Source organism: Chaetodon trifascialis, chromosome 15 (assembly GCF_039877785.1).
Source record: "Chaetodon trifascialis isolate fChaTrf1 chromosome 15, fChaTrf1.hap1, whole genome shotgun sequence".
NCBI lineage: Eukaryota > Metazoa > Chordata > Actinopteri > Chaetodontiformes > Chaetodontidae > Chaetodon > Chaetodon trifascialis.
The window spans coordinates 10,091,946-10,113,787 of record NC_092070.1 but is presented as its reverse complement, the minus strand read 5'-3'; the positions used below and the strand labels follow the sequence as shown (position 1 = coordinate 10,113,787).

At 42.8% G+C, this 21,842-nt stretch overlaps 1 protein-coding gene across 1 annotated transcript in view; it reads left to right on the top strand.

Moving 5' to 3' along the window:
- Positions 1–21,842, top strand: part of myo15aa (myosin XVAa) — a 33,693-nt gene that overhangs the window by 7,488 nt on the left and 4,363 nt on the right. The window contains exons 12-54 of the mRNA XM_070980672.1: positions 113–274; positions 536–649; positions 4,093–4,151; positions 4,737–4,860; positions 5,019–5,114; positions 5,291–5,422; positions 5,521–5,646; positions 5,993–6,070; positions 6,163–6,317; positions 6,508–6,553; positions 6,657–6,781; positions 7,594–7,711; positions 7,840–8,015; positions 8,487–8,571; positions 8,691–8,744; positions 8,900–8,985; positions 9,310–9,436; positions 10,012–10,107; positions 10,228–10,463; positions 10,725–10,915; positions 11,258–11,330; positions 11,440–11,631; positions 11,835–11,950; positions 12,075–12,169; positions 13,905–14,037; positions 15,500–15,578; positions 15,638–15,676; positions 15,807–15,877; positions 16,126–16,190; positions 16,850–16,966; positions 17,095–17,149; positions 17,444–17,591; positions 17,719–17,812; positions 17,976–18,096; positions 18,249–18,364; positions 18,531–18,590; positions 18,801–18,876; positions 19,024–19,139; positions 19,326–19,444; positions 19,729–19,870; positions 20,490–20,601; positions 20,772–20,846; positions 21,341–21,543. Of these exons, the coding sequence (XP_070836773.1) occupies positions 113–274; positions 536–649; positions 4,093–4,151; positions 4,737–4,860; positions 5,019–5,114; positions 5,291–5,422; positions 5,521–5,646; positions 5,993–6,070; positions 6,163–6,317; positions 6,508–6,553; positions 6,657–6,781; positions 7,594–7,711; positions 7,840–8,015; positions 8,487–8,571; positions 8,691–8,744; positions 8,900–8,985; positions 9,310–9,436; positions 10,012–10,107; positions 10,228–10,463; positions 10,725–10,915; positions 11,258–11,330; positions 11,440–11,631; positions 11,835–11,950; positions 12,075–12,169; positions 13,905–14,037; positions 15,500–15,578; positions 15,638–15,676; positions 15,807–15,877; positions 16,126–16,190; positions 16,850–16,966; positions 17,095–17,149; positions 17,444–17,591; positions 17,719–17,812; positions 17,976–18,096; positions 18,249–18,364; positions 18,531–18,590; positions 18,801–18,876; positions 19,024–19,139; positions 19,326–19,444; positions 19,729–19,870; positions 20,490–20,601; positions 20,772–20,846; positions 21,341–21,543 (4,803 nt within the window). The remainder of the gene's footprint in view (positions 1–112; positions 275–535; positions 650–4,092; positions 4,152–4,736; positions 4,861–5,018; positions 5,115–5,290; positions 5,423–5,520; positions 5,647–5,992; positions 6,071–6,162; positions 6,318–6,507; positions 6,554–6,656; positions 6,782–7,593; positions 7,712–7,839; positions 8,016–8,486; positions 8,572–8,690; positions 8,745–8,899; positions 8,986–9,309; positions 9,437–10,011; positions 10,108–10,227; positions 10,464–10,724; positions 10,916–11,257; positions 11,331–11,439; positions 11,632–11,834; positions 11,951–12,074; positions 12,170–13,904; positions 14,038–15,499; positions 15,579–15,637; positions 15,677–15,806; positions 15,878–16,125; positions 16,191–16,849; positions 16,967–17,094; positions 17,150–17,443; positions 17,592–17,718; positions 17,813–17,975; positions 18,097–18,248; positions 18,365–18,530; positions 18,591–18,800; positions 18,877–19,023; positions 19,140–19,325; positions 19,445–19,728; positions 19,871–20,489; positions 20,602–20,771; positions 20,847–21,340; positions 21,544–21,842) is intronic.

The following is a 21,842-nucleotide window of genomic DNA, read 5'->3' as shown; positions in this document are numbered from 1 at the left end:
CTCTCTCTCTCTCTGTTTTCTCTCTCTCTCTCTCTCTGTTTTCTCTCTCTCTCTCTCTCTCTCTCTCTCTCTCTCTCTCTCTCTCTCTCTCTCTCTCTCTCTCCCCATTCAGGGAGGGGATTGTGGGATAACAGGAAAGAATGATACAGATGACTTCCTGCGTCTGCTTGCTGCCATGGAGATCCTCCACTTCACCCCTGAAGACCGGTCGGCCATCTTTAGAGTTCTTTCTTCCATACTGCACCTGGGCAATGTCTACTTTCAAAGACATGAGGTAATATATGAGACAATTCAGGCAATTCAAAAACCACTGTATGTATCGGAAATGTAGTACATATTTTTGGTACTGTTTTAGAATATTTTGGCTGCCTGGATGAGAGAAATATAATCAACTCAAAATAATAAATTAATTAAACTTTACCAGGACAATGTGTGAAAAGCGATGGCAATAAAAAAGTACCGGCATTAGAACAGGATGATTGTAAGCAAAGCAGATGAAGTAGTTTTGTCCTTTTCTTTCCGTGCTGCACCACAGGCTGATGGCCAGGAGGTGGCGTCAGTGGTGAGCGCTCAGGAGATCAGAGTGGTGGCAGAGCTGCTGCAGATCTCTCCAGAGGGACTACAGAAAGCCATCACCTACAAAGTCACAGTCAGTATCAAACTGGAGAATCACTGCTCAGTTAAGTGTCACAAGACTGTTGAAAACGATTTTCCTGCTTGAAAACGAGAAGCGCTCGAGGTTTGGATCCTTGTCATTCTTGGACTGGGTTGTTATTTTCTCTGTTGTCAATCAATCTCAGTACATCTGCAGTTCAGTTTGACCTAATGTTGACAGGCAGGTACAGGAACATAGCAGCATGCCACTGTCTCTCATGCTTGCACACACATATGCCCTGACAGACGGTGTGTCACCCCTCCTTGTCACTCACCACACGAAGGACAAAGGACACACACACTTGCTGATCCCACACAAAGAGGCAAACTGCTGTCACTGATACTTTTGCAAAGTTGACTTTATAAGTTAGCTGCCTTTCTCTATAGACCAAAGGCTTGTGGGGCATTAGGCTATCTTACTTTTAGCTAATCATGCACACTTCCCCAGTAGATTATTCACTCAGGCACCAGGGCATTTGTATTTAAACCCCTCTTTTCTTTTCTTTTCTTTTCTTTTCTTTTCTTTTCTTTTCTTTTCTTTTCTTTTCTTTTCTTCTTTTTTTAGTATAATGTGATATTATGTCCAATTAAACATCTGCCATTGCTGTCACTCAGCTTCTATAGTCAGTTCTCTGACACCTTGTTACTCATCACTGCATCGATGTGTCTTGGATTTTACTTACCTGTCGGCTGTCTCACCTCTGACCTCTGATCTCCATCATTCATTCATTCACTCATTCATTCATTATGTGTGGAAAGACAAATCTCAAATCAAATCTGACCTCGCGTAGAGCAGCCCGATTTAGTTTCTATGCGGTAACAGAAGCACTTCAGAAAGCAATTAAAACATAATGTAACCGCAGATGTCAACACTGAGTATTTGGGCGCATCACTTACATCCTACTCACACATCCATGACGCACAAACAAGCGTGCTGGCACACAGACACATACAGTACTCAGACATAAATGGACACATACAGTATTCACATAGAATAATGCTTCAGGCAGTGAAAGCATCTCTTTACTGCTGCTGTTTGTAGTCTGTCATATTGGATTATGTCACATAGTTATAAATAGCCACCCTCAGCAGAAGTGAGTGTACTATAGCTTGTGGGATGAGACCTTTCATTTATGTTTTTGTAGGGATTCCAGTTTTTAATGCTCCAACCCCTTTTCAATGAGAGTTCTTTGTCCAAAACCGCTCCTTTAATTTGCTTGAGGAGTTCAAGTTCACAGACACGTCGTCATGCTCATATTTCCATGTGATTATTTGTCTTGATTCTTGCAGCTGCCGGGGTGTTACCTCCATCGCACAGGCAAAGCAAAGAAAGGAATGGGTTGTGTTCATTGGCTCTATATCTAATCTCCTGAAGTCCAGAGCAACAATCCATTGAATTCACACACAAGTACTTACTAAATGTTTTTCCATCTGATGATCTCATTTGAAAGCACAACCAAAAGAATATAAAAAAAATCTGGCTCGCTCTGGGTTTTTTAAATGAGCAGAGGAGGCTGCACTCGCACATCCAAACACCTTTAGGGGACATGAAGGAAAATTAATTGCCGCTTTGCACTCCTTTGTTTCAGGCAGCCAAAGAGCCGTCACCGTTAACGGGTGTAAAGAAAGACTTCCACAGGAAAGAGCAGCACTTGAAAGACTTTAACCTTGAACCCGCCTGCATCCTCCTTAGCTATAGAGCGGGATGCAGCAGCTATGATACACACGGAGTGTGCGCTTTAATTTGCCATTTTGTCCTCGAGCAAAAAGACATTGAATCCACACCAGCATCCATGGGATGCAAGATGAACAGGAATGTCCCTGCTGGCATCAGTCGATCATAAGCACCAACAAAAATGACAAGGAAGAAGAAAGAAACACGCTCAACAACCCTCTTCACAAAAGGAGTATTCCACTTCTCCATCCACTGTATTTCCTGGTTCCAGTCACATCGTATTGGTTAACACAGTGGAAATCGTGGGAAAAAAAAAACTTTCAGCAACCCAAATTATTTGCCCTCTTGGCAAATCTGTTTTAAAATCCTCATTCTGTCTCATTCCAGTGGCAGTAACATCCTGTTCAGTCTCCAGTTTAAAAAGCAGAATCTAAAAGGTTCCAGTTGTCCTGATGGTCTTTTAACTCCTCTGACTCGGAGGAGTACATTAGAAGTAACAGATCATGGTGCATCTTATGTCTGTCCGCACATGTCTGCACATACACGCTCTTATACACTACACTATGAGCCTTTTGTATAATTAATTTTCTAATTACAAAGCCGGTTCCTATGGTTTCTATGTAACAGGAGAGGAGTCTGTCGTATCCACTCATTTCCTTTGGCTGGATGAGGTGTGTTTGTGTGTGTCTGCATGTGTGTGTGTGTGTGTGTGTGTCTGCATGTGTGTGTGTGTGTGTGTGTGTGTGTGTGTGTGTGTGTGTGTGTGTGTGTGTCTGCGTTTAAGTGCGATGATCTAGTGCATTTAACGAAGACAAGGTCTCAAGTCTCAAAGCATTCTGTATCTGATCAGACCCCAAGTGCCAGACGCTCAATGAATAAGAGAGTAGAAGAAATACAAGAGGGAGATTAGAAAGTAAGCAGGGAAGTAAAGAGGATGTCAGCGAGGTCGAGAGGAGATAAAAGTAGGAGGAAACAGTGAAGAAGATGGAAGGAAAGAGAGGAACGGTGGGGGAATGTAAAAAAAGTTCGGGCTAACAAAAAGGCATTTAGCAGCATGATGATGAGGTTTAGCTTCACAAGACGACTTCAATCCATTTAAAGGTTTTTTGAACTGTAACAGAATATGTGGCAATGAGCTCTGACTGCAGCCTGCAGCGTCTGGCATACGGTGCCTGAGCTGAGGTGTCAGCTTGCAAGCAGCTGAAGCTTAAAATGGGTTTTATTTACCTTTTCCTAACGTGAAAATAAGAATCAGAGCTCCTTATGTTCATTACTATCATGACTTACTGGGACACCTGAATACATCCGAGCCTTCAGTAATGTTATTGGCAACATCTGTGCTTTTACTGAGTCAAAAGGTCTGCTGTGGGAACGGCCAACTGCCCCACCCTTACAGCTACAGCAGAAGAGGAGAGTGAGGCAGCTGTCAATCAAGCTGAGTCTGCTCCAACAGGCCTCGTTAGGCAACATTAGCAAAAACACCAGTGTGAGTGGACGATGGGTGTGTAGAGGCTTTAAATATTAAAATAGAAACATTAAGCGGTAAAACTGTTGAAATCAAATGTAAGTATTTGACGACGTGAAGGAGGTTTCCAGGATTTTAAGACAAGAGAAGGTCCAGTAGCAAAACAAACTTCTTAAAGAACAGGAAAAAGGAGATTTGAGCAGCCGTAGATGATCAGAAAGGTACCGTGAGGCTGCAGTTGTTCGCCATTCACTCCTCATAAAACGATTTGCCTCAGTATCCGCTGTCTTCTCTACAGGAGACGATGAGGGACAAGATCTACACGCCGTTGACTGTGGAAAGTGCTGTTGATGCCAGGTGAGAGACAACTGCAGTACCCAACATGCACTCCATGAAAATGTGTTCTTTTTCCTCCTGATGTGTTTCACATGTAATGCCTTTCTGAAAAGCTGATTTTTTTGTATTCAGATCCTTCACTTTTTTGCAAGTATTATCAGAAAAATGTACTAAAAATATCAGAAGTACTCAAGCTGCTGTAGAACGTCCTCTTCAGTGTTTTACTGCTAAATATGATGTGTAATCTCCAGCAGTGCATCACGTTCTTTAAGATCATCATGTGTTTGTAGCGTCCTGTGAAAACCGTGTAAAAGTCTTAAAAGTCAACTTTTAATGTGGTCACATAAACAGCCTGATTTTCAGAGAGTTTTGTCAACCCATAGATGAAAAGGTAATCCTTGAGTTTATGGGAAACATTCACATTCAAAATCAGCATGTTTGGAGATACATTTAACCACAGAGTAATGTATGTGAGCCTTTATGTGGCTCTTTATAATCTTATAATCTCATAACTAATTCATTCTTCCTCACACCACCTTAAAGATAATGGTGAATTATGTATGAGTCGCTTTTAATTCCTCTCTGTCATCTCTCATCTTTCTCCAGAGATGCTGTTGCCAAGATCCTGTACTCGCTGCTCTTCCACTGGTTAACGGAGAGGATCAACGCTCAGGTGTACCCTCGCCAACACACCCTCTCCATCTCCATCTTGGACATTTACGGATTCGAGGTAAGTGAGTGTTTTTTTCATCCCTAATGCAAGATAACGCCGATCGAGCATCATATCAGCTGTCAACTGCAGAATAATTACTCTTTAGACATTAAGAATTACCAGCTGTGTGTGTGTGTGTGTGTGTGTGTGTGTGTGTGTGTGTGTGGGAACAACAGGATCTGGCCTTCAACAGCTTTGAGCAGCTTTGCATTAATTATGCAAACGAGTACCTGCAGTTCTTCTTCAACAGGATTGTATTCAGAGAAGAACAGGTGAGTCATCGTCACACCTGTGGGAACACTCAATGACTCACACACACGTGCGTGCACACAAAACACCTCAAACTGCATCAAACAAATAGATCTTAATTAGTGCTGGAATCGTTAATGAGTTAGTTGATAAGCTGACTGACGTAAACAATAATAAGGTATGTGAACTCTCCGTGCAGGAGGAGTACAGCCGGGAACAGATCCCCTGGCAGGACATCCCATTCAGTGACAATCAGCCCTGCATTGACCTCATTGCCGCTAAGCCTCATGGGATACTGAGGATTCTGGATGACCAGAGCTGTTTCCCACAGGTGGGGCAGGAGAACCTGAAGACACTTGTTCATCTGTTGTATATTAAATATGTTAAATCATTGTACATGTCACTTAGAGTCTGCTGCTTTGTTGTCAGGCGACAGACCACACTTTCCTCCAAAAGTGTCACTATCACCATGGCCACAACCCGCTGTATCTGAAGCCAAAGATGCCCCTCCCAGAGTTCACCATCAAGCACTTTGCTGGCCGGGTCACCTACCAGGTACACAGCTCCTCACTGGCACATCCTGAGTGACAGAACCTGCTATTGGCCTGTTTTTAGGCATTGTAGCAGCATTGCTTTAGTGAGGTCAATGTCTGCCTGTCTATTGGTCAGTCAGTCATCAGCCACTCTGGTTCAGACTAAATATCTCCACATTTACTGTAGATTACCATGAAATTTAGAGCACACATTCAAGCTTTTAGCTCAGTGCACGGCTATCCCTAAGTAAAACCTCACAGAGTCGCTAGCATGGCTGTCACATGAAAATATTATAGTGAATAGAAAAGCTAAGGAATCACCAATTCATCCTCAGTGTGATTAATAATTCATGATGTCAATGATGCAGGTTTACAAGTTCCTTGATAAGAACTACGACCAGGTCCGTCAGGATGTCCTGGACCTGTTCATCCAGAGCAAGAACAAGGTGAGAGGAGCAGCTTCAGACCAGCACATGCTTGTACGGTCACGTTAGCACAATGGCAGTAAATATGTGTGAATGTATTTGTGTGTGTCCAGATGGTGTCAAACCTCTTCCTGGTTCATGCAGAGGTCACAGGTCAGCAGAGAGGTCACATTAGGAAGAGCAGCACAGTCACCAGAAAATACCAAGCTCCCACCGTCAGCAGCAAGTTCCAACAGTCCCTGCTGGAGCTTGTGGAGAAGATGGAGAGGTGAACCAACAGATGCTGTCCATAAACTGGTTTCAGTTTCAAGTTTCATTTTTAAAGATGCTATTATTTCTAATCATCAATATTTATGTATTTATTTAATCCCATGGGCAAATTTCTTGCATTAGCATACAAAATGAGCTGCTCACTGTCATCATCATTCAGCTGGTTTACTTCTATGCTTCCTTTTCAGGTGCAACCCTTTTTTTGTTCGCTGCATTAAGCCAAATAATATGAAGGTACATTTTCATTTTGCATGCACGAGTTCAGTCTCACTGCATCCTCCAGGTAATGACACGTCATTGTCATTGTTTTTTTCCAATGTCATACATGCGCCTTCAGCAACCAGGTGTGTTTGAGGACGAGCTGGTCAGCAGCCAGCTGAGACACTCTGGCATCCTAGAGACCATTAGGATCCGTAGAGAGGGGTATCCTGTCAGAATGCCATTCTACGTCTTCCTGTTCAGGTAACATGCACAGTCACTGGATGGTGGAAGGCGCTTTGGCGCTTCTCTGTGGCCTTACCCCGTATCGCTCCATTCACTGGCATCATGTAACCACAAGGGTTTAAAATGCTGTCTCATCCTGTCTGCTCGATGGAGTAAACACACATGTTTTGGCAAATGAGAGAGTATACACATTTTATGCACAAATAAATCATCATGAAAATGATTTCCCTATCCCGTCCTGCTAAACTAAGATGAATGAACAAGGTGAATGTTATACATGCGGGACATCAACATGTTAACATTGTCATTGTGAACATATTAGCATGCTAGCTCGAAGCACCACTGAGTCTAGGGACAGCCTCACAGATCTGTTAGCATGGTTGTAGACTATTTATTAACATCCTGCTGCTGTATACAATTGATCTACATGTAATATAGCAATAGTCACCTTCAAAACATCAAACGTGGGAATATTGTTTGGAGGAATATTGATCATCCTTGGTAGAGTTCAGAGACTTCTTGAATCTCAGCCAAGGAGCGTTGAAGCTGTTCTGGAGGCTTGCGGTGGCTCAGCACTTTATTAAGATGCTTTTCCCTTTAATTTGTCACCAGTCTGCGTCTACGTTTAAAGCAATCTGTTGTTCTGAATCAAAGTATCCGGTAGATCTTTCTCAGAAAACAAATACATACAGTATATGTTATATATGGATTACCAAGGCCAGTTTTAGCCAAGTATCGTAATTATTGTTATTTCTTAAAGCCAGTACATTCTTTTTTTTTCTTTTGTGTGTGTGTGTGTGTGTGTGTGTGTGTTTGTGTGTCATACCCAGGTATAAGTCCCTGGTGGGGATACGAGAGCCTCCAGCTGCAAGTGGAGAGAACTGTGTGATAATGCTCGGTAAACTGTGTCCTCTCAGACCAGGAGTGTTTCACGTCGGAGTCACGAAGGTGAGGTTCTCCTCTCATTTGTTCATGCTAACCCTTTCACAAATGAAAGAAACAGTGACAGTTGTTATGTTGAGCTGTACCAAGGACAACCTTTGATGATTTTTTTGTTTCAAATGTGTGCATGGCAGCTGTTTCTGAAGGAGGACATCTACCAGTTGCTGGAGTGTAAACGGGAGCGCACACGTCAACTTGCCGCTCTCACCCTGCAGCGTTACACTCGCATGTTCTTCGTCAGAAAGCGCTTTGTGGCCTTCCGCAAGAAGATCATCGGGCTGCAGGCACAGTGCAGAGGCTTCCTCACAAGGTCAGGCTTTAGATTAGAAGACTTTATCAGGCTTTATTATTGACTTTATCAGGAACAGAGTGACAAAGTGGTGGCTGACTTCCTAAACAGCACCTTTATATTTTGGTCTAATTGAATATTGAAGGAACATGTGGTAGATTTCACATGGCGTGCATTTGAGCTATGGTTCATGTCATGTTGTTGAGTGCACACAGTTTGCATTTCCACAGCTGAGATGCAATGTTGTGGCAGGGCGATACAGTTAAGCAGTTACGACCTGCACCTTTAAGACAATGAGCCCTACAAAGTGAATAGACCTATGCATATTATATGAAAACTGCATTATAAAAGTCCAAATCCTGACTATAAAAACACATTGTAAAGGTGAATTCTGTAATGAAGTACTTTCAGCACCACTACAAAGTTGAATTAGACCTATGCTTATGGTGATGTAAAACTTAATGGTCCTCCATTTCTCATTCTGCCCTCCAGGAAGCGCTATGTGAAGATGAGGGAGAGTCTGGTTCGGTTCCGCTCCCTCGTCCACATGTACGTCAACCGCAGGCGATACATCAAGGTGCATGAAGACCTTTCATATCTAACCAGTGCAGCCTTTCATGCACATATAACTCACTCCTGCATGTACTTGCTGTAAGTGAAAATAATCAATGTGTGATTTCTGTGATGTGTTTGTAGATGAAGTTTAATGCCCAGAGGAAAGCTGAGGAGGAGAGGAAGAGGAGAGAGATGGTAGGATGGAGGTTTGGACATGATTTACAGCAAGACTTAAACGTTATCCATGAAAGTGCTGCGTTCTTCTCTTGTTTTACTCAGATTTGAAGGGTGACTTTGTCTAAATTTATTGTCAATTTGCAGACACAGTAAAAAAGCAATAACTCTTTCAGGAGCTGGCCAAGAGGGAGGTGGTGAACGTCACACACTTAGTGATCCCTGCAGAGCTGGGCGCATTGCTGCAGACAGCAGGAGGTCTGTAAATGTCTTTTTGAGAAGTCCACATTAGTGTTTTTCACACACACATATCATTCATGAACCAAATTGCTGAGCACTTGGTTCAGCTCTTTGAACGCATCTCGTCTCGTCAGCAGCCACAGCGTGTGGGATATGAGTGGCATCAGCTGATTAATAAGCCATGACAGAAGATGACAAACAGATAATTTATGTCAGTTTTAATCAACTTTATGTCCTCAATATCATGTCTGGTCACCTTCAACAGCAGCACAGTATATTTAAAGGCCTCCATGCTCCCACAGTATGTACGCTGGCTGATCTGTCATGTCTCTCTCGTTCTAGTCAGGAGGGAGTTGCATTCAGACTGTTTGGCTTTGCTTCAAGCTCCTCATATCCAAGACCAGGCTCAACTCACTCTACCTCTGGACATCAACAACCATCCGTTTTTCCGCTATGTGCAGATCTACTTCAGGGTGAGACATGCCTCAGTGTTACAGTCAGCTTCTCCCCTACAGACCAGCAGGAAACATACAGTGTGATATGCTCCTTAAAACCAGAGGTGGAATACAACCAAGTACATTTACTTTTTTTGTCTGTGGTACTTATATTTCAGTTGAGACTTCTTTCACTACTTACTTTACTTTGCTTTGCTTTACTTTACTCCACTATATTTATTTGACAGCTTTAGTTACTAGTTACTTTTCAGATTAAGATAATTGCATCTAAAACATAACATTAGACAAGCTTAGGAAATGTGATGCTTTCTTTAAATTAAACAACCCAACTGTAGAGACAATTACAAGTACTGTAAATGATTTACTGATTAATCAATTAGTCGATTGACAAAAAATTAATGGACCTTATTTTGTGAAACTTCTTTAACCAATCAATCAGTTAATGGAGAAAATACACAGCTGATTAATAATGATTGGTTGCAGTTATGGCTGCAACTTGTGTGGTAATAGATCTGCATACATACTCCACCAGTGTTCAAAACTGCCTTTTCAACTGTCCAAAAAAAAGCACTGTCCATCTTTTGATGCTGTAGGAACCAAAGTTTGGGATGCTGATGGCACCTGTGGAGTCACCTCTGACCCGCATAGAGGAGGACCTGACAAGAGAAGCTCTGGAGCTCTTCATCATGGTGGGCTGACTTTTCTAAAAACTCCATTGAACATAGCAAGAGTCTGTTCAGCTACACCGTCACTATAAGTCAGTCAGTTGTAGGTTAGCTGTCATGGCTTTGCCTTTTTTTTACTTTCAGGTGTTACGCTTCATGGGGGACCCTCACCTGAACGGGGCGCAGGAGAACATGTTTGGGAATTACATCATCCAGAGGGGGCTGTCATCTCCAGGGTTACGGGACGAGATCCTGGCTCAGGTTGTCAACCAGGTGTGGAGGAACATGAACGCTGAGAACGCCGAGCGAGGCTGGCTGCTGCTGCTGGCGTGTGTCTGCAGCTTCGCCCCGTCGCCCAAGATGGACAAATATCTGCTGAAGTGAGACGTGATTTCCTTTTCATGTGTACAGAAATCATATGAAATGTACGTTCACATGCGTTCACAAGCAAATGTGGGCTAGGTAATTATAAACTACATGTAAATAAAACTTAGGGAAACCTCCTCAACTATTCATTTTTTTCTTACTTTTGCCTTTATGCCTCCATTATGGGAAAAAAAAGGAAAATGAATGAAACATGAACAAAATGTATTTTTTCTTCCAATAAAAAGGAGACGCTCAGTTGCTTTTGTCCTCTCCAGGTTTGTATCAGACTACAGCCCTGCTGGCTGCCAGGCGTTGCTGCAACACAGACTCATCCAAGCCAACCAGAAGACACAGCTGAGCTCAGGCTCCACCCCCGAGACGGCGCGGACCTATCCGCTGTCGCTTCTGGAGTGGACGGCCAATAGGAAGAAGGCTAACATGGTGTTGCACGTGCACTGTTTTGACGGTGAGATACGTCTTGCTCTATTTTTAACATTGCTGCTTTGCTCTTCCTGTGGTATAATGTCAGAACAAATATATATCACAATTTTTTTCCTTTTATGTGGCATTGTGCAAATATTTCCCAATTTAATGTCAAATAAGCACACCTCAAAGAAAAGCAAGTGCGTGGCTGGGACTGCTGGCATCACTCGTGTTGAGTGGGATCAGTTACAGCCTTCATCATTGATTATTCATTGCCACTCAGGATCAGGTGATGGATCTGCAGGGCTCTCAGTCTTTAAACTGCACAATTTATTGCATTTTGCTTGTTAACACTGAACAACTGTTGTGATTTCTCACTCTGTAGGGGGATCGTTCTTGTGTCCAGTCCATTCCTGGACCAGTGGAGAGGATTTAGCAGGGGACATACTGCGCCACAGGTGCTGATATCTTATACTTAAGCATAAGAAACAAAAGTTATATTGATGCCTTGAGTGCAGTATTAACAAGATACAGGCAGGTATTTGAAGCGTGTGGTCCATCTTCCAGGGGAGTGTCCGACTGGTGGAGGGGGAGTTCAGTTCTGATGAAGGAGCAAGGCCAGTGGGTGGAGTTAGCTGGTCACGACTACGTGATGGACTTGATTGCAGACCTGGAGCTTCCGTCTGACTTCCCGAAGCAGAAGAGCTACTTCATCATCAGCACGGACGACCCTGCTAGAGTCCGAGCTAACGCCAGCCTGTCAGTCCACAGAGGACGCACAAATACATGCATGTACAAATATATGAAATGTAGATGTTTACACCAAAGACATCAATTTAACTCTCATTAATTTTCCTTTCCTTTCCTTTCCTTTCCTTTCCTTTCCTTTCCTTTCCTTTCCTTTCCTTTCCTTTCCTTTCCTTTCCTTTCCTTTCCTTTCCTTTCCTTTCCTTTGCTCTCAGTGCTTTGTTTGGAAGTGGCTTTGACTCAGATGAGGAGCTTCCTCCTGCCTTTCCTCTCAGCAGCAGCAGCAGACCAGCCTACAGTTTGCCTGACTCTGATGGTTACTACAGCCATGGTACACACACATGCCTACAATATGCAGTGTCTTCAGTGATGAGCAGAGTCATGAATATAAAGTGTAACAGCCATGTTGACAGCTCCTCTGCTGTCTGTCTGACTGTCTGTCTGACTGTGTCCAGTAGAGTCGGATGCATTCAGTGACGGTCAGACTCAGAGAGGGATGGACCGCTACCTGGACAGTCTGTTTGACCCGGTGCTCTCAGACAGCAGCATAGTGAGTACTGACAGTGATCCACAACAAAGCACACATTCTAACCATGCTGTAACTTGTTCTTTGGAAATATAGAAGACATCAGATGATTCATTAATTGGTCTGTTTGATTGTTTGATCCGCTGTAAAACGTCTCAATCTGATGTAGGGACTGAATGTATATACCTTCCTCGCGAGCAGCTTTGAACATGTTTTAAAGATCCACAGCAAGTTTCCACCATGTATGTTTTCTTTAAACTACAAGAAAGACGACCCCCTGGAGAGTTTTAAACCTTAAACAATGCATGCTGGGAAGTCTGCTAATATGTCAGTGGTAGAATGTAACTAAGTACATTCCCTCAAGTACTGTACTTAAGTACAAATACAGGGTACGTGTACTTTATTTGAGTTTTCCATTTTTTGCAACTTTAAACTTCTGCTCCACTACATGTCAGAGGCAAATATTGTACTTTTTACTCCACTACAGCTGTCTGAAAGATGTAGTAACTAGTTTCTTTTCAGATTAAAATGTTTCATCCTCTTCCTGTCCTGTGGAAACCATGTATCTCCAAATTTGGAAATTCTTTGTGTGGATTTTTCTGATAAAATTAAGGATTACGTGTCCTCCTCTCTTACTTTTTAAGGCAAATAAACTGTTTAATAACCCTTTTGGATGAGCTGGAAAATGCTTTGTCACACAGCTGATAACCGGGCTGTTGCATCCATAGCGATAAAATGAAACATACACATTAATGAAGCTGTAATATTAATCCAAAAACATCATATATGAGTGTAAAACACAGCATTTTACTGCAGAATGAGTGCTTTGAGTGAGTAAATGAATGAGATAATGACTTTACTTGTATGCAAGTAAGATTTTGAATGCAGGACTGTTACAGTCATTCAGCTCATTTTAAGTTGACATTTTATATGCTAATCGTTTCATTGATGAAGTGGGGAAACAACAGATGAATACTCCCCATTAGCTGTGACTCTGAGGTGCATAAAACTATCTGGTCGTGCTGCCTCCACCTGATCTGCCATCTGAGTGTGAATGGATCAGAGTGTTGATGGATGGATGGAACATGTGATCCACGGCCTCTGTTTGTGTATGAATGGAGCAGACAGGAGGGACGATTAGGTTACTGAGTGACTTACCGTATTTGACTGCAACAGCAGGCAGCACACATGCATGGCTCTGTGGGATCACTGTCCCAAAAGGCCCCATCATTGGGAGGAAACAGGAAGAAAGTCAGTTCTCAAAAACACTATTTCAAAGTAAAACAAAATAGGATTTCTAGTTGGTATTTTACGAGCATCCACTGCAGAAATAGTGTCCTTTGAGAGCCTTGTTGAAAGATTTTCTTTAGTTTTTAATATGTGCATGTGTGACTTAATTTTTCGACTTTTGTGCAGTGAAGCATTTTTCCAGGGGAAATAGATATGTGGTTTTGCTGTGTTGACACAGCGCAGTGTGTTATATTGGAGAACATTTCATTGGAGGCTCACGCTCCTGCTGGAGCTTCTCCTCTAGGGTGTACGGTACTTCCTGCAGAGTATTCAGTTCCTGCAGCTCTACTGACTCACTCACAGAGGGTCTGAATCAACCAATACAATCCACTCCCTCTCCCTTGTTCCCTCTCCTTTTTCTAACACGCACGCTTCTTATCCTTCATGTCTTTCACACTTTACTGTCTCAACTGTGACCGTCCTTTCCCATCAGCTGAATCTCTGTTGCCTGCTTCTCTCTGGTTCCCAGGACATGGAGAAGTCTGGAAGTCTGTCGGCGAGGATGAAGGGAGGAGGAGGTATAGGCATCACAGGAGGAGGAAGAGAAGGGGAGAGTCATACGACCCTGAGCCGGCCTTATCCACCAGGCATCCACCCTGGAGGTAAAAATTTGGTGTGTGTGTATCCTCTTAGTGAAGCCCAGTGCTAGTGCATATTGTCTGTTGTCCAAGTTTTTTTAGATTTGTATTTATGTTATTTATCATCGTGTGTTTCCTTTGTGTTCTGCCTTTATCTGTCATTTTCTGTTACTCATCAATAATTCACTTGTTCTTAGTTGGTTCTAAATCCTCGGCATTAGCCTCAGGTTGATTGATAGTTCACACTCTTCGTCATTTTTAGAGCTTCCACTGAATGCTAAAGAAAGTCTAACTTTCAAATGTTTTGGGCTTTAAACCTTCACTTCCATGGCAATTATTGACATTGAACTAAACAACTGACAGACAAATAGACCTGAAAACTGCAGAAACAAAAAAGCAAATAGTTCAATGCAGTTTAACAAACAGAAGAGAGACAATAGATTCTAACAACCAAAGATCATTAGCAGAATATTTATTATTTTATCTGTTTCCTGTTGTTTAAGGTTGAGGACTAAAGTGACACTGAACAGGAGTGGAAGTGTAGAAGAAGTGTAAAGGTTCAAGTGGACACTTCAGCCTTAATCTGTGACTTAGATGCTGTAATGAGCAGTCTGACCTCATAGATTATGCATAGGCAGCCATTCACTGTAACCGCACATGACTCCTTTACTCTCTATAGGCATCTGCCACTCTCATTCATTCTTTCTGCAGGTGGTTTTGTGTGTGCGTCTCTGTGGCTGTACAAACCTCACATCTCACTATCACTCACAAATTTATGAGATTCTTCATCTCATCTGTAAAGGTTTATTGCTTTTTTTTTTTTCTCCCTTCATTCAACCTGTCTTTGGAGAATGTGCAGCGGATATTTTCAAGTGTCTTGGCGCATCGAGTTTTCTGTGTCACTGGACAGTATGTTGAACTCCTAAATGCTTATCTAATGCATCTCTCCCCTTTTGGACAAGGTGCAGCAGTGTTGACAGTGACACGATGAAGGAAATGACTGCCTTTGCATCTCACATACAGCTGAATGGATAAGCTACAAATACTTTGTACACTGATATGAAACATGTTTTGGATCTAAACTTTCAAAACATTTCACTCTGAACCACCTTTGTGTGCCCTATGGTGGAAGTAAGGGAAAAGTCAGGGGGTCACTAAAGTCATTGGACTTTATCATCTGGGAACTATCAGTGTCTGTGCAAAAGTTAATGCCATAGTTGTTGAGTAATCCATAGTTTTTGAGGTGCTAGTATAAAGCATAAAAATATGCTTTCTCACAACATTTATATTTTGTATCAGCACTACTATATTGCTAAAACATACAAAACCTGGCTGTTGGAGAATCTTTCTCTTGTTCTGACGTGCTGATTAGCTCATCCGGTCCTTCCTGCTCAGGACAAAAATACCAGTGAAGTCCATTTAAAACAGAGTCCTGGAAGCAGCACTGTTCTAACTCTTACCTGTTCCTTGCCTGTCGCTCCTCAAGCGGTGCCAGTGCTTCCAGTAGCAGGAGGAATGATGCCACCCATCCCTGCAATGCCAATCCCCTCCCACCACCATCACCACGAACAACACCACCAACAGCAGCAGCAGCAGCAGCAGCAGCCGCAACCTCAACAACAACAACAACAGCAGCAGCAACAACAATACCACCAATACAACCGTCCCACACAACCCTACCACCAGGAGGCTTCCTCTACCACCGCCCCTGCCACACATGTAGCACCCACCCCATCACCTGCTCGGGCTCCCACAGCTGACAGAGATGCTAATGTAGCTTCCCATGTCGCTAGTGTCCCCGGTTTGCCTGGGGTGCCCTCGCTCCCTGCCACGTCTGTGGTTCCAGGCTTGCCTGTGATGACAGGTGTGCCAGGTACAATAATCGGGTGGTGCTAGGTTTTCAAGCATGTTTGGCCTGAAGCGTGCGGCGTGTTGGAGTTGCAATAAAAAAGCCATATCCAACCTTTTTATATCTTGCAGTTTGTGGTGAGGTTGCAAACTTCCTTTGTGTGGTGTGTTTCAAGCGGTGGGTGGCATCTACTCAGTGAACTGTGTGCTTCAAAATCATCTTTTCTTTACGGTGTCTGTGTTTCTATGTTTCTATTTGTCTAGGATCAGAGCAGGCTGTACTGACTCAACAGCAACAGGCCATCATCAACCAGCAGGCTATCATCCTGGTTTGTAACATATCCTTCACCTGAGCATCTTAATGCTACTGCTAGTGTGTTTGCCTGAGTTACGTGAAAATATTACAAGTCAATATGAGCTGAGTTTAAGTCGGTGTCAATACATGTTGGCAATGCAGTAGCCACACACCCCTACATAATACTGACTTCTGACCTTAAAACTGTAATATTCAATTTTGTCAAGTATTAAAGAAACAGTTCAATGTTTTGGTGAAGGCAGTAACTCTCCTAATGAGAAGACTGATACCACTCTCATCTGAGCACAAAGACATAAACAGGAGGAATTCGATTCTGTCCAAAAGGAAGAAAATCCACCTAAAAACACTTTCAAATCTTGCTAATTAACATATTAGATCTTTTTTTTTAAATTATTCAATCCAAAACCTAAAGTGTCAAATTAGAATTCGCCCTTTACAGGGTTTTTGTGTCAGACTATTTTTTTGGTGAGGGCAGATTTTGTACCTGCTGAACAGAGCCAGGCTATCAGTTCCCCTCTGTTTCCAGTCTTTATGCTAAGCTAAGGTAACTGGCTGTTGCTTCATGTTTACTCTACAGACCTGAGAGTTGAATCAATCTTCTCATCTAACTCTTGGCAAGAAAGTAACATTTAGTCAGTTGTTAATCCCACATCCACATTGACTGTTTTGTAGGCGCAGCAGATGACCATGCAGGCCATTGCAATCCAACAGCAGATGTTGTCTTCCTTCCCCCCCGTTGCCCCGGCCCCCCAGTCACCTCCCTCACAGCATCATCACACACACAGCCCTGTGAGTAGGCACGCACATACACATACACTGGCTGTGTAGGTGCTTGAACATGCGTATGGGTACACCTGCCAGCATGTATACGATAAACACAGTCATCACTTCTGTTGTCACTTCCTGTTTTTCTGCAGACCAGAGAGAGTGAACATTTGCCATACAAGCCTGCTGCTGTTCAGCGAAAAATGAGTATGTTTTCCAAAATTAACCAGATTTATTGTGTGAATGCCATGATTACAGTGAAGCTTCAGGATGATGCATGCATTTTGATGGGTTCCCTGAATCTGAAAGTTATTAAATACTCAAAAAGGAGTGGAAAAGTATATTGATGCACTGAAAACCCACAGCATCAAACTGAAAATGTGGGAGTGGAAATCCATAAATATCACTTTAAGGGGGTCCCCCTGTGGCTTAGGGGTTAAGACTGTTTGAGTCTGATTGGGGATCTGTGTTACATCTTTTTTTTCTCAACTTAACATTCAGGTCCAACACGTGGGCCCCCTTCTGAGGATGTGGTCCGATCCTCTCCTAGTAACACAGAGCGCATGGACCCCAGCCATGACATCAAAGACATCATCAAACAGCACCAGCCTGCTGCCACAACGACTTCTGCTGGACCTGCCACACAAAGGTAACACACTCATGACTCCCATACCTACATATTGATAAAAGTACTTTGTCTACTTATTTTTTTCTTATCCTTTGTGTGTGTGTGTGTGTGTGTGTGTGTGTGTGTGTGTGTGTGTGTGTGTGTGTAGGAAAGGTGATGGAAAGATGTTTGCAAAGAAACCAGACCCACATGATGAAGCTATGGAAATCCTTAAAGATCAGATGGCAAACCCACCACAGCCGGTACCCCACCACACACACACACACACACACACACACACACACACACACACACACACGCACACACAATGTGGCTGTGTAATGTTATGTCCCCACAACATGAGGAAAACATGGCCACACAATCATAGTAATATAAAATAATATCTGACCATTTTCTATGTCTCAGAGTCAAAAGAAGCCTCAATCTGTCCAACATAAAGAAGAGGGAGGACTTAAGGTTTCCAAGACGATCAAGTCTCGTCCTTCAGGGCCAACTAGCTCCAACATAAGCCCTGCTCCTCCTCCAGGTGAACTTTTCTCTCATTTATAATGTGACATAAATCACAGTAATAAACAGCAGAATGACAGAACTCTCTTGAATCACTTCACACTTGCATGTGAATGTGTAAGTGAAGTAAACCCTGTGTGTGTGTGTATGTGTTTACATGTGTGTGTCCAGTCTCCAGAGAGTTGCCAGTAGAGGAGGAAATCATCCAGACTCAACTCCACAGCAGGACCAGTGATGAATATTACACTTACACCAACGTCCCCTGGAAGCTCTACATGAGGAAAGAGGTGCGTTTCATGAGCACACAAACACATGAATGGAGAAAAATAATCCATATTGCCCTAAAATTGAATTACTCCAAATAACACACACTGTAAAAACATGTCTGCTCATACATCTTCTTGTACTGAACATTAAATACAAAATAAATATTTCCTTTATTGATCTTTGTAGGTTTTCTATCCTAAAGAGACCTTCAACAACCCCCTGGTTCTGGACCTGATCTTCAGACAGGTTCAATTGTGTATTCATTATTTATTCACACTGTCTTGCTCTTCCTTTTATTTTGTGTTAAAGGAGCTTTTAACTTAAAGGTGCACCAATGCATCATATATAACGCTTGTGGGTACTGTATGATCTAATATTTATTCACAAGAATAAATCACCCCCAAATAATTTCCACTTTAGCATAGTCTTCTTCCTGAATGTGTTTGTGTTCTGCAGGTTGTACATGACACCTTCTCTGAGGCCTGCATCCGTATCACCCAGGAGGAGAGACAGAAGATGAAAGCTTTATTTGGTATGAAAAAACACATATCTAAGGGATTTTACTCTGTGTACAGTGGCTCATAGACCTGAGACAGTATTCCTCTGTAAACTTACAGTATGTGACATTTTTCCACACTTCACACTCTGGATTCGATCACTTAAATCACTTTTTTGACAGCTGAGAACAAAGTGGATCAGGCTTCAGGAACCCATGATGAGAGCGTGAAGAAGAAAGTGGTTTCCATGGCGAGAGACTTGTGGGACATTTACTTCTCCCGCCTCTTCCCAGCCTCTGTGAGTTCTTGTCTTTTTCTTATGCAAAAGTGCACAATCAGCCTAAAGCAGCCTGCCTCCTTCACTTAGTTTGATACGCTCTTACTCAACCAATTGTCTGCCTATATTCAGTTTCATTTGTGTGTGTGTGTGTGTGTGTGTGTGTGTGTGTGTGTGTGTGTGTGTGTGTGTGTGTGTGTGTTCCAGGGCAGTGTGGGGACTGGAGTGCAGGTGCTGTCTGTGTCCCATAAAGGCATCAAGCTGCTAAAGATGGTGAGGAGCAGCTCTACTGCTCCAGACTACTTCAGAGTGCTGAGGCCTTACAGGTGAGCCTCATAGACTGTACAAAAACATGAACACAGTGTGTACATGGTGACGGCCATATTAGCGGTTGTTTTTCAAGCCTTCATGTGGCCTTATCGAAACATCCAATCAAAAAAGGGAAACATTAGAAAAATATGAAATCAGCTACTGATAGTTGTCTAAATGAGATTACAATACAACACCAAGTCAACCTTGACCTTTTTAAACTTTCTGTGTCAGGTGCTGCAGTGATTTCTCTTGCCCTGTAACTTCATTTTGACTTCCTGGTTGTTGCACATCATCGCAGCTACTCGGACATCCTGTTTGTGTCGATTCCATCGAAGAACATGCTGGAGTTCAACCTGACCAACGAGAAGCTCATCCTGTTCTCGGCCAAGGCCCCGCAGGTCAAACACATGATCGACTACTTCCTCACAGAGCTTAAAAAGGTCAGAGGGCATCCCTGTGTGGTAATACATGCAAGGCTGCTGGTGCTATGGTTTGGTGTTTTGGTATCTTGATGTTTGTCTGTGTTTAAAATGAGATGACATCTAATTGTCACACTAGACAGGTCAAGATTGTATTATTTGTCACCATGCATTGAGAACATATTCATATTATTTTTAACTGAGCCACAAATGTATGCTCTGCTAAATTGATTTGGAGATCAATAATCATAATATTTGTATGTCTTTCAAACTCAAGTGTTAAATTGGTGGGGTGTCCCTTTAATACATTTCTGGTATTTTATTACAGTGTACTGTACTGTTATTTTGTATTTAAGTTGTGCTGAATAAGACAAATATTGCAACCTTAATTTCTTTTTCTTTTTTTTTCATTTATTTGAATTCTTTCATGTACAAGCTGATTGTTTTAGTTTACATGGCTGTAGCATAAATGAAATCTGTGAGTCAACGTACACAAAGTCATCCCAGCAAACACATGAATGTAAACTAGGGATGGAAGGGATGATGTGAAGTGATGTGTGTGTTTTTGGCTCACACCCTCTCTTTGGACCGCTGGGGATTTCACAGCCTGTCATTGTCGAACATGTCATGCCCCTGTCAGGACTCAGAGTACGTGGTGGCGGTGAGGAACTACATCACTGAGGACAGGACTCTGCTCAACTTCCACAAAGGAGACATCATCAGGCTGCAGCACATGGATGGGCTGGAGGCCGGTGAGATGCACACTCAAAAACACACAAAACACAGTGAGGACTAGCACAGCGACGTCTTTGTAGACCTGCTTTCTGCCTCTGTAAGCCATGTACAATGTGTCTCTGATCCTCTGTGGTTCACGCCGTGTCTGTCACGCTGTGTGTTTGCATATATCCATGTGTGTGCTCAGGCAAACATTACGGCTGCATAGTGAAGAAGAAGGTCATGCTTCTGGAGGAGCTAAAGAGAGACACTCCTGAGTTTGGTGGGTTTGGCAGCGCCATTACAGCCTGCTGGGATCTGCTGTGTGCATGTCTGAGTGTATATGTACATGTGTGTATGTCTGCCCATGTATTACTTACGTTGTGGAGACATAAATCTGTTTCCACAGTCACATTGTGGGGACTCGTCATACTTGTGGGGACAAAATGCAGGTCCCCATAATGTAGGTCATTAAATTTTAGCGTGAAGACTGGGGTTAAGGTTTGGGTTAGGGAAGTAGTGGTTGTGGCTCTGGTACGTCTCCAGGAAATGAATGTAAGTCTATGTAACAACCCCAAAAGTGAGGAAAATCTGACTTGTGTGTGTGGATTTGTTTGCATTGCTTTTTGCTGGTTTGTTTTTGTTTTTTTAGGTGTTCTTTTTTTTTTTTTTTTTTTTTTAGAAGAGCCTTTACTTTAATTTTCCCCGTCTTGCATGTGACAGTTTTGGGTTTGTTTGTAACACTTTGTAACACTTGGTATATGTGTGTGTGTGTAGGCTGGCGGTTCGGGGCTGTGTACGGAAAATCGGGAGTGTTCCCCAGCGAGTACGTCCGTCCTGTGGCTGCCCCCGACTTCCTGGTTCTGCCTGCTGAGCGTGTGGAGCCTCGAGACAGACAGGGACGAGTGGCTGCATCTGCTGCTATCGCCGTGGCGATGGGCTCAGCGGTAGCTGCCCATGAGCTTGACCTCTCCACAGAGGTGCAGATGAGCAAGCTGTTTAATCGCATTACGACACCATTTGTCTAAACTGCTGTCCTACAGAGAAACATGATGCTAATTTCAGCTTCCACAGCACATCAGGGGAACATAAATTTCAGGCTCAGAGCAAGAATAACTTAAAGATTTCAGCACAAACTATACCCCTACATTATGGTATCAGCTGCTGTTTATACAGTGTATGTTGGAATATTTTGGTTTGCAGAAATGGAAATATTCTGTAGATAATTACATCCTAAGAGCTCCTTTAAGTGGCGCTGCTGCTTGCAGTAGCTTCTCAC